General features: G+C 48.4%; 1 protein-coding gene across 3 annotated transcripts in view; it reads left to right on the top strand.

Annotated features, from left to right (window-relative positions):
• The window catches only part of Ralb (RAS like proto-oncogene B), a 34968-nt gene extending 23478 nt beyond the window's left edge, over positions 1-11490 (top strand). For all 3 annotated transcript variants that reach the window (XM_021197911.1, XM_029539282.1, XM_029539283.1), the window contains exons 3-5: positions 3644-3852; positions 5778-5955; positions 10000-11490. In XM_021197911.1, coding sequence (XP_021053570.1) covers positions 3644-3852; positions 5778-5955; positions 10000-10119 — 507 coding nt within the window. In that variant the 3' untranslated portion in view covers positions 10120-11490. The remainder of the gene's footprint in view (positions 1-3643; positions 3853-5777; positions 5956-9999) is intronic.
• The last annotated feature ends 607 nt before the right edge of the window (positions 11491-12097 follow it).

Raw genomic sequence — 12097 nt, 5'->3', positions numbered from 1 at the left:
TCTCTGTGTAGCTCTGGCTGTCCTGGAACTCACTTTGTAGACCAGGCTGGCCTCGAACTCAGAAATCCACCTGTCTCTGCCTCCCGAGTGCTGGGATTAAAGGCGTGTGCCACCACACCCAGCTTCCCTCATTTTTTTTAAAAAGTAAATTTCGAATTTTATCCTGTCACGGTGCCATGCATGCATATACTCTATGTGGACTGGATTCATTCTCCATTCTCCTGCTTGCCTACCTCCTGCTCTCACTTCCTAGTCCTACAGAGACCCATCTATCTTCATGTCTATTCTGTGGGACCCACTGAGTTCACCTAGGGCTTACCTGGGCATCATAGGGCTGGTGTATTTTGAGGCACAGTATCATTAGATTGCTCAGGCTAACCCCGAACCAACCTCACCAGTGCTAGGCTTGGCTGCGATAGCTCAGTGGGTAAGACAATCACTATGTAAGCATGGGGACCTGAGTTTGAACCCCTAGAGCCCATGTAAAACCCTAACATAGTAGCGTCTGTAACTGCAGGACTTCTGTGGGAGGATCAGAGGTGCAGCAGCAGACTCCCTAGAAACCAGCCCAGCACATGCACAGTGTCAAGGAAAAGGAAGAGACGGGCCTCACAAGCAAGGTGGGAGGTGAGGGATGATGCCTGAGGTTATCCTGTGACCTCCACGTATGTACAGCACAGTCTCTCCCACACTCCTACCCACAGACATCACAAAAACACACACTCATACACACACATGTACACATATGCACACACATGCACACATATTCACACATGCACACACACATACACACATGTACAAACACACATACACATGCACACACATGCACATACACACACAAACACACACATGTACACACAAACACACATAAACATGCACACACATGCACTCACACATACACACACAAACACACATACACACATGCACTCACACACATACACACAAACACATGTGTACATACACAAACACACATACACATGCACACACTCACAGTACACACACAAACACACATGTATACACAAACACATAAACATGCACACACATGCACATACTCACACATACACACACAAACACACACATGTACACACAAACAAGCATACGTATGCACACATACATACACACATGCACTCACACTCACACATACACAAACACACATGTGTACACACAAACACACATATGTACAGGAATACACATACACACTTGCACACACATACACAAACACACACTATACAAACAAACACACATGTATACACACAAACACACATAAACACACGAACCCACATACACACATGCACACACACACATACACAAACACACACTACACACAAACACACATACACACACATATACACAAGCTAAATAAATGTAATTAAAAATTTTAAAAGGGACTGCATTTTATCAAGAGTTTACTAAAGTCTTGCCAGGCAGTGGTGGCGCACGCCTTTAATCCCAGCATTTGGGAGGCAGAGGCAGGTGGATTTCTGAGTTCAAGACCAGCCTGGTCTACAAAATGAGTTCCAGGACAGCCAGGGCTATACAGAGAAACCCTGTCTTGAAAAAAATTGGGTGGTGGGGAAGAGTTTACTAAAGTCTCATAAATTAGTTAATTTTTGTGTGTGTGTCTTTATTCTTTATTTTAAAAAAAAAAGCATTTGGGGAGACTAATTTGCTTCTGTTTTTCTTTTTGGCAGTTTTTGGATTTGTTTTGTGTTTGAGGGGGAATACATCCTTCTATACATAGGTAATAATCTCTACTGGCGACCTGCTGCAGAATGACACACTGTGATTCCAGAGTTATTAACATGCCCGTATATAGTTTCCTTCCTCCTTTCTGTGCAACAGAGAAGCACTCAGTTGTGTAGCCAACCTTAGCTGAGCATTTGGGTGGACCTTCATCTTTTGTGATGCCCTTTGGTGCCAACAGTGACCTTGGTCTTTGGGCCAGCGTTTCTGGAGATTAGATTCCTAGAAGCTAGATGTGGGGAGGGTCAGAGGATAAAATACTTCTCATTTTATCAGATGTTGACAGATTTCTCCATGGGATGGTCCTGTCCCCTGTCCCACAGGGAGCAACGGGTCTTTCCACAAAGCACTTGTCTCGGGGCAGCTCTTCCCCCTCTCTCCTGCTTCCTTTCCCCTCCCTCTCTCTCTCCCGTCTCCCTCCTTCCTTTCTTTCACACTAGTGAGGAGAGCATGTCTCCATGCTGGCTTTGAATGCTCTGTGGGATGCACCCATCGGCGTGTGTTGAAGAAGAGTGCTCAATGCACTGTGCGCAGCTTGAGTTCTGGCTAGCGCTTGCATCGTGCTGGGCTGGACTGGACTGTGTTGGGCTATGCTGTGCTGTGCTGGGCCTCTGTTGTTTTTCATTCTTGGGAAATCTAATTTATCATTTTTTTACATGGCTTCTGGACTTTGAGTCATAGATTTAAAAGGCCTTCTCTACTTCAAGGCAATAAGGAGCTTACAGTGTCTACTTTCAGTGCCTGACTGGATTTATTTATTAATTTACATGTGTGTGTGCATGTTCATGTATGCAGATACATGTGGGGGGTGTGCACATACATGTGCATGCACATGCTTGTGTGCCTACGGAGGCCAGAGAGAATCCCCAGGTAATGTTCCTCAGACATGGTCCACCCTGTTTCTGAGACAAGGTCTCTCATTGGCCTGGGGCTCTCTGCGTAGGTTGGCCTTAGCTGGTCTTAGGTGGCCTTAACTTGCCTTAGCTGGCCAATGTCACCTGTCCTCATGTCCCTGGAGAGCGATTATAAGCATGCACTATTACCATGTCTCACTCTTGTTTTTAGATTTAGTATTTTTAGTTACATGTACTGGCGTGTAACTGTGGGTGTGTGTGTATGAGTGCAGGTGCTCATGCATGCTGGACGCACTGGGTCCCCTGGAGCCCCCTACAAGAGCCATAGATACTCTTAACTGCTGAGCCTCTCTCCAGCCTCTGGCTTTTGTTGTTGTTGTTGTTTGTTTATTTTTAAGAGGGATGTGGGGGTCACACTCAGCTCCTCATGTTTGATGATCAGCACTTTATCCACTCATCCATCTCCCCGACCCTCCGCTGTTTTATTCTACACTCTGCCTCCTCTTGACAGATTCCCCTGGGATGATTTTTATAACTCTGCTCATTATGAATACAGGTCCCTGAGCCTCTCCTTTGCCGTTGTTTGTATTATAGACTTACGCTCTATTGACAATGATATCATCAAGAGTTCTTCTTAGTGTTTGCCTTTCTTATCTGTAAAGTGGGGCTATCTGCCCCTGTTGTTGAAAGCTTAAAAAAAAAAAAAAAAAAGACCTCCGCTATCAAGGCAGGAAGGGTTCTCAAGCATGGTGGGACGTGCTTGTAATTCCAACATTTGGAAAATAGAGACAGGAGGTTCAAGACCAGCCTGAGCCACATAGTGCGACCCTGTCGAAGGAAGGAAGGAAGGAAGGAAGGAAGGAAGGAAGGAAGGAAGGAAGGAAGGAAGGAAGGAAGGAAGGAAGGAGTGGGCTGTTTGCATTCTTCAGTGTCTTCTCTGGGTGTAATAGCTCTAGACTCTTAGTGAATACAAAGCTGATTGCAGAGCATTCAGATGTAGCATCGGGGTACCGACCGTCCTCCTTAATTCTGACTGTCTTCCCCAGTTTGTAGAAGACTATGAGCCCACCAAAGCCGACAGTTACAGAAAGAAGGTGGTTCTCGACGGAGAAGAGGTTCAGATAGACATCCTGGACACAGCCGGCCAGGAGGACTATGCGGCCATCCGTGACAACTACTTCCGAAGTGGAGAAGGCTTTCTGCTGGTGTTCTCCATCACGGAGCACGAGTCTTTCACGGCCACAGCCGAGTTCAGGTGTGCTTGACTGGGGAGAGCCTGGCCCTGACCCTCCTGCCAGGCAGCTGAGGGCGAGAGATCCCGGATTGAGCAGCCTGGTGATAGCCGGGCTCTGGTGGGGAAGAACTCTGCCGTAGGGTTTTCTGAATCTTGTTAGACTTTGGCCTACCATTGTTTCTGTTTCTTTGGGCATCCATGTTTTAGGATTTCTGCATATATCTTTTTTAAAAGGTGTACTTATTTTTATTTATGTGTACTGGTGTTTTGCCTACTATATGTCTGTGTACCAAGTATGTTCAGTACATACAAGGGCCAGAGGGTTGTGAGCATGCCAGTAGACCCCAAAGGCCTCTGCAAGAGCAGCCAGTGCGCCCAACTCCAAATTCTGTTGTAAAGAAACAGTGAGCATTGGGGTGTTCTTCTGTAATTGGCTCTTCCCCACACCACACAAGCTTTCCGCTTTCTTACATAATTGCAAATTTTTTTCATCTACCCCCCCTTAAGAACGTTTCTGTGTTAATGTACTTTTCCATTGCTCTGACACAGTACCCTAGTGAGCCCGCTTATCAGAAAAGCAGTCACTGTGGTTCGTGGCTGCCAACCACGATCATGTGGCCCGTTGCTCTGGGCTGGGGGGGGGGGCGGGCATTCAGCATGGCGGGGGGGATGTTGCTGAAGGCTTGTGAGGCACAGGGCAGCTGGGATGCAAAAGAGGGAGTCTAGAAGAGTCCCAGTGTCCCTCCCCCCCCAGGGCACACCCCAGAGACCTAGCTTCTTCCCACAAGGTCCTTCCTACCAAAGGTCTCTAAAGAGCTGACGGTCCCGGCTTCCTTTCTGCTGCTGCGGTGTGTGTATGGAGGAGGCGCGCAGCAGAGAACTCAGCGAGAGCTGTTGCGTCTGTAGATTATTATTATTATTATTATTATTATTATTATTATTATTATTATTTGAGCATCCAGGAAGTTTCTATGTGGGTAGCACTTTTGTGATCGCAACTGTGTTTCCTCTTCATAATCTGATTTTAATGCCATCCCGAAGATGAAACAGGATGTATGTGCACGGTGCCTTCTTTCCTCCCTTGTGCCTGTACTGGAATTACTAAGCATTTTTGTGAGCTGTTGCTTTGGGTTTGATCGGGTTTTTTTGTTTTGTTTTGTTTGTTGTTGTTTTAAGTAGTGTCTCATGAAGCCCAGGCTAGCATTAAACGTACTGTGTAGCTAAGATGACCATGAACTTCTGGTCTTCCTGTCTCCAGTGCTGGGTTTACAGGCGCATAGCACCATGCCTGCCTGTAGTGTGCTGAGATGGAACGGGGGCTCTGTGTATGCAGTGGAAGTGCTCTATGGATGCACCCTGCCATTTGGGCCACATCCCCAAGATTCACAGGGTTCCTTCCTGAACTTCCCTCTCACCTTCCTCTTCGACCCCATAAATTGGGGGACTCTGTTGAGATGCAGCCTCCTGACTTCCTGTGCAGACGGCTCTTTTGTAGGAGTATGGGGCAGAGAAAGCTGTTCCTGGGAGAGACCAGATGATCATAATGGACGAAAGCTAAGGGCCAGCCTGGAACAGCCCCTGCTCGTAGACACCCATTTTGAAATCTCCCCATGGGATGATTTCTCTTGTTCTTTAGCCAGGCCTTTTAGGTGCTCTGTAAACCCTGAGGCACGCTGGCAGCTACTCGTAAAGCTGACTTCAGATGCCAGCTTTAAAACTAAACAAAGCAACTTTATTTGTGTGCTGTGTGAAGTGCGCACCGGCACAAATACCCTAGTTCACGTGGAGGAGGGAGGGCAACCTGCAGGAACCGGTTATCACCACTCACGGTGTAGATCAAACCCAGGTCCTTAGGCTGCGCTGCTGAGCCTCCGGTGCCTCTCCCGGTGCCTCTCCCACTAGCTTTGGCTTTCTTAACCGCACTGTTCTCACCGCACTGTCCCTAGGGAACAGATCCTCCGGGTCAAGGCGGAGGAGGACAAGATCCCACTGCTGGTTGTGGGCAACAAGTCCGACCTGGAGGAGCGGAGGCAGGTGCCCGTGGATGAGGCCCGAGGCAAAGCGGAAGAGTGGGGTGTGCAGTATGTGGAGACATCCGCGAAGACCCGCGCCAACGTGGACAAGGTACGATGAGTTCTGGAGGCTTCTCAGAAACTGGCTTTGGCTGTCTCAAGACACAGCCATCGCACTTGCTTGGCTTTTAATTTTATTTTAACCGTGTGTGTGTGTGTGTGTGTGTGTGTGTGTGTGTGTGTGTGTCTGTCCATCCGTCTGCCTGCCTACCTGTCTGTCTATGTAGGGATATATGAATGTAGGTGCTTATAGAAGAATAATCCCCTGGTATTGAAGTTGCAGGTAGCTGTAAACTGTCTCATGTGGGTACTGGGAACTGAATTCAGGTTCCCTGCAAGAGTGGCACTCTCTCCTGACCAATCAGTGGCTGCTGTCTCTGCTACCACTGCCCCCTCCTTCTTCCTCTTCCTCCTCCTCTTCCTCCTTTTCTTCTTCCTTTTCTTCCTCCTTCTCTTTTCTTTTTCTCCTCCTCCTCCTCCTCCTCCTCCTCCTCCTCCTCCTCCTCCTCCTTCTCTTTTCTTTTTCTCCTCCTCCTTTTTCTTTTGACAGGGTCTCATACCAGCCGCAGTCTGACCTAGCTTGGTTATATTGGCAGTGACGACTTTCTAGCCCTCCTGCCTCCATCTCCCAAGTGCTGGCATTCCAGCTTTGTGCCATCACAGCTGACTTGTCATTTTCTGTTTTTCTTTTTCTTTTTTTCATCTTTTTTTTTTTTTTTTTTAAGTCTCACACAGGCTAGCCTAAAGCTCCGTATGTAGCCGAAGAGACCCTTGAACTTGTGCTCTTCCAGCCTCCAGCCCTCTACCTTCCAGCGCTGGAATGACAGGCGGGCATCATAGCACCTGGTTTATGCAGTGCTGGGGATGGAACCGAGGGCTCTACACAATCACGTGACCACCCTGTGGTTTTTCTTTTACATCAGAGTTCATATTGTTAGCACACAGTTGAAGCGGGCGCCTTACAGCTGAACTTGACTCCGTTTTCCCATGCTGTGCTGTGGGCTCTTACTTCACATCCTGGGCTTGTGAAATCAGTGCAGAGCCAGGGCAGGCAGAGCAGAAGGACCCTGTCTGCACCCAGTTATGCTCAGCCACAGATCTGTCTACCTCTTCTTTTTCTCAGTTCACACTGTAGCCCAGGCTAGCGCTGTGGGATGTCACTCCCTCTCTTTGTACCCTACCAAGGAGAGCTGTTTGACTAGCTGGTTCTGGAGGAGGGCTGCATCCTCTCGAGGGACATTCAGAGGATCTGGCTTTACACAGGGGTTGGTGCTTTCTGTAGCCTGGGGCACCGTGAGTTGTGTTCCATCACCAGCTGGGTTTTGGTTATCATGTGGGTCCCAGGGAATTGAGTTCACGTTGCCAGGTTCTTGTCCTCCACTGCACCATTTCCCTGGTTCTGTCTGTCTGCCTGTCTTCTGTCTGTCTGTCTGTCTGTCTGTCTATCTATCTATTGAGACAGGGTCTCATATGCTCTAGACTGACCTGTAGCTCTCGTGTGTGTAAGGAGTGCTAGAAAGACAGGTGTGGACCGTTGCACCTGGTTTGTGGATGTCAGTCAGGGTGGACCCCAGTGCTTGGCAAGCCCTCTCCCAGCATCTTTGTTTTCTTTACATTGTTATCTGAACTCTCACGTTGCTTCTTGTGATGCTCAGACTTCTGTTCCTAGCTGAGGGAAACGCAGGGGCATCCAGGTATAGCCTTAGTCCTCTCTGGAGAGGAGGAGGGTGCACGTTTGAGACAAGGTGTAGTGCTAGATGTCCTCTGCCTCCCACACCCAGCCTAAGGCTTTATGTTTTAAAACCAAGAAGGCTGTCTGGTCATGGTAGCACAGGCCTTTGATCCCGCTACTCAGAAGGCAGGAGCCAGCAGATCTCTGTGAGTTCAAGGCCAGTGTAGTCTACTTAAGGAGACCTTGTCTAAACAACAACAACGAAACAAAACACAGACTTTGTCAGCATGAAAATGCTGATGTTTTTGAGAGGGTTGGAGTCAATGCTCTGGGATCTCATCCTGGGGGTGCGGGGTACACATCATCATGTCTCCCTCCTCTCCCTGGACAACCTTTGACCTGCATTCCTGCAGGAAAGACCCAGCAGGAACTTGTAACAGGTAATAAGTTTTTTTTTTTTTTTTTCAGTAAACACTTCCTTGCAGAAAGGCCACAGAGATAGATGCCCAGCCCAGGATCAGCACAGGCCTCCCTGCCTTTTATCACAGGATGAAACTAAAGTCTGTGGTTTGGACCCACGCCTGTGCTAGCAAAATGGGTGTAGACGTCAGCCTGAGACACTTAGGGTTCCCTTCCCTGAGGCTCACGTGGAAAGCCATAACAGGAAATCAATCTTGTTTTGCTTCATTTCTGAAACAATAATTTATATGCCCCCGCTAGTCTCAAATTTCAAATTTGTTGTATAGTCAAGTTGACCTTGAACTTTGAACCTTTCCAAACCTGTGACATCACGCATGACCCCCCCCTCTCTGTGTTAGTTTTAAATTTTTTCTTTATTAAAAATAATGACAGAGTCTCTTCTACTCCAGGCTAACCTCTAGCTCAGTATGTAGCTGAGGAGGACTTGAACTCCCGATCTTCCTGTCTCTGCTTCCTGTGTTTTAGGATTGCAGGTGTGCAGGTGTGCATGCGTGGTTTGTACAGTGCTGGGGATCCCACCCAGGGGCTTGTGTACGCTAGGCAGGTGCTCTGCCACCTCAGCCCAAGCCCCCACCCTCGCTTGCTCTTCCCCTTGGTTTGTCTCTGAGAATCAGCGAAGAACCGAAGAACCGGCGGAGATGGAAAAGCTAGGGTTCTTTGTCCTGCTTCCAGTTCTGTGGGAAATCTCCAGTGTGTCTTTGCAGGGAGCATATTTTGTCTGCCAGGGTTTAATCAGTCCCTTGGCAATTGCTGGTCGCAGAGGATGAAACCCAAACCTTGCTGACACACGATAACGCCCGTCTAGATAATGCGCAGTGGCTCATCTTTCTTGATAACATTCCTCTTGGCAGTAGGGTGTGGGTGGAGGGGTGGAAATGGGGGTGTGGGGCTGGCGTACGTGAGGAGGAGGGGTGTGATACGTCTTCTCTTTCCTGCTTCTCCCCACTCTCCAGTTCAGGAACCTGCCTTCCTCACTCCTGCTCCCTTGCTTTCCCAGATTTGCCCTTGGTGGCTTTCAAAGTAGGACTTGGGGAGGGACAAATAATTCCAGCCTTTGTAGTCAAACAAGGTATGATGACGCGGGACGAAGCAGAGACTCACCCTTTATTTCTTCTCTCTCTCTCTCTCTCTCTCTCTCTCTCTCTCTCTCTCTCTCTCTCTCTTTCCCCACGTGTTCATACCATTGTGTGTATGTGTGTGTGTGTGCGCGTGTGTGCGCGCACACGTGTGTGTGTGTGTGTGTGTGTGTGTGTGTGTGTGTGTGTGTAGGTCAGAGAACACCTTGTGAGAGCCAATTCCATCCTCTTACCACGTGGGTCTCGAGTGCTGAATTCAGGTCATTGTGCTCAGTGGCGGGGGCTCTGCCTGATGAGGCTGCCCTTCACCTTTCCTGGAAATAGGAGGCAGACGCTCACAGGCCATTTCCCTTTGAATGTTCGAATTTCGCACACCAGTCTAGAACCGTGCTTGCCAGAGCACATTTCACCCTTAGTCTATAATTAAGAAGAGATCCGGCCGGCGACGGTGACAGGCTCTTTCTGTCCATGACAGCTGAGTGGAATGGCAGGGCTCTTCTTTTGGGAGAGAGGAAGGTTGCATTAAAGCTGATTCTTACTGCTGTCGACGCCTCACCGCTATTTATTGTTGATGCTTTGTTTGTAATGAAACAGGCTCATAAGTGTAAGCTTGGGGCTGCAGATGGACTTAGTGACTCTTGCCTGGGACCACCATCACTGTCACGTGACCTAGCCCTGGGGTGCGTAGGAGAACCAGGATTCATGGCTATGCACAGCCAATTGAGGCCAGCTTGGGCTACAGGAGAGCCTGTCTGAATGAATGAATCAATGAATAAATGAACGAATGAACATTTGGACCCTGTACCATACATAAAAGCTGAGTGCATCCCACCTCCTTATTCTTTCCTCTCTTCCCTCCCACTGCCAGGTGTTCTTTGATCTGATGAGAGAAATCCGGGCAAAAAAGATGTCGGAAAACAAGGACAAGAACGGCAGGAAAAGCAGCAAGAGCAAGAAGAGTTTCAAAGAGCGATGCTGCTTGCTGTGAGCGGGCTGCGGACACAGCAGAGTGGGCCACACTGAAGCGTGGTGAGCCGGAGGTGGCCTCCCGGCTGGCTCCCCATTCTCCGCAGCTGCATTCACTATCACTTCTTGAGATGGGACAGATATCCGTGCGTCAGTGACTGGCAGAAGAAAGACACCTTTGTCTGTGTAATGCCTCTGTTAACTTTGCCAGGAGCTTTGAGAGTCTGCCCCCTCCCACACTTCCTGAACCGTGACCACCACCAGCAATAGGGTCGGAATGCCGGAGATCAGGAATCTGAGTTGTGATGACAAGAAAGGGCCCAGTTATTCCTCCTCGTTCTAGGACATGGTCATCTTTCATTACAAAGTTAAAATGCTTCATAGTATCCGGGCATGGTGGTGTACCCCTGTAGTCTCAGAACTCTAGAAGGTAAGGCAGGGAGGGTAGCCTGAGCCCTAGGCCAGCCTGGGCTACCTAACAAGACCCTGTCTCTAAAAGAAAAAAGAATTAACATTTTATTTTCTTAGATTTTAAGAGAGAGCCTCTGGCAAGACCCCCTCATCAGTTCTTATAATTTTAGAAGTAGACAAGAAAAATATCTCAGCTCAGGTAATACTGAAAAAGCCAAAACATTTTGTTTCTTTTCATTTTCAAAAGATAAACTTGTGTAGTTTGGAAGCAGAATTAGAAAGATGAACTTCACTTGGGCCAGATAGGCTGAACCAAGCTTCCTGGTGTTTGTAGAGAAAGTGGGATGCTGTTCTCTTCATATTTAAATGCCAGCCAGGTGCTGGCTGTGTGCTTTCCCTCCTCAACACCCTTACTTAGCAAGGAAACTTTGTGTGGGGGAGATGCAGGCCTACGCCCCATAGCGAGCTTGCCTTTTCTGACTGGGTCATTTCACGTCTTCTGGTCCCCCCTACACCAGCCATAGACCTGTTCTTTTTCTTCCTTCTGAAAACTGTGACCAGTTCGCATTTTGACTCAGAACGTAGGGCCAGCACCAGCTACCTCTGCAGACTCCCGGTGACTCTCTCTTCACAAGGCTCAGAAGGGCCATCTCCTGTAGCTCCTGGCAGCTGGCTCTGGTGGCACTGAGATGAGCCAGGTTCCAGAGGCTCACACTCACTCTCTGTTAAGCTTCTTCCCAGGGAAGGGGATTCTGGAACAGGGGGCTGCCACTAAGCACACACATAACTCCTCCCATTTTCTAGAAGTGAACATTTCATGTTTAGGTGCCGAATGTGAATCTGGGTGGGGAGAGCGGGCCCTTCGAATGGATGTTTTTTACAGAGGTTACGGGAACTAAGGTCTGATCCCTGGAAACTGATCTTGTGTCACTTCCAAAGAATCATGGGCTTTTTCGAATAAAAAAATTTACACTTTTCAGGATTTCGCCCTTTTTCCTGTGTGCCACCGAACGGAATGCTCGGGGAAAGAAAGTAGCGGTTGGTTGCTCGTTACTCTTGGCAGAGGCGCTGTGGAATCAGACAAGCATTGCTTCAGTGAATCCCCTGGGTTGGGAAACACAACTATAAATACAAGCAATAACTGTAGCTTCATCTCTCCTGTGGGAGACATTGCCATCCTCCTTCACAGAGAAAGCCCTGAAGACAATTCCACCCAAGCGCTGACAGACAGCCCTGTCAATTAAAGACTTCGCTGACGTAAAAATGTCCCCTTGAGGGAGATGACTCAGTAAAAACAGGTGCTACAAAAGTATGAGGACCTGGGTTTGAATCCCCACACATGTAGAAAGACAGGCATGGCCATGTGCATGTTAGTCATCAGGGTGCCGTGGAGTGGATGGAGGCAGGAGGATCATTGGCACTGGCTCGAGGGGTACACATACCACATACCTGAGCTGCCCGGACACACATAAAGCGTCAGATAACTGCCCTGCCTATCAAATGGACCCATCTCCACTTCACTGACAGTAATGTGCTATTAAGCTAGAAGAGGTGTGGTATGTAAATGTATTTCATTTGTGTGTATGTAT

Source organism: Mus pahari, chromosome 5 (assembly GCF_900095145.1).
Source record: "Mus pahari chromosome 5, PAHARI_EIJ_v1.1, whole genome shotgun sequence".
NCBI classification, from domain to species: Eukaryota; Metazoa; Chordata; class Mammalia; order Rodentia; family Muridae; genus Mus; species Mus pahari.
This window is presented reverse-complemented; position numbering and strand designations above follow the sequence as displayed.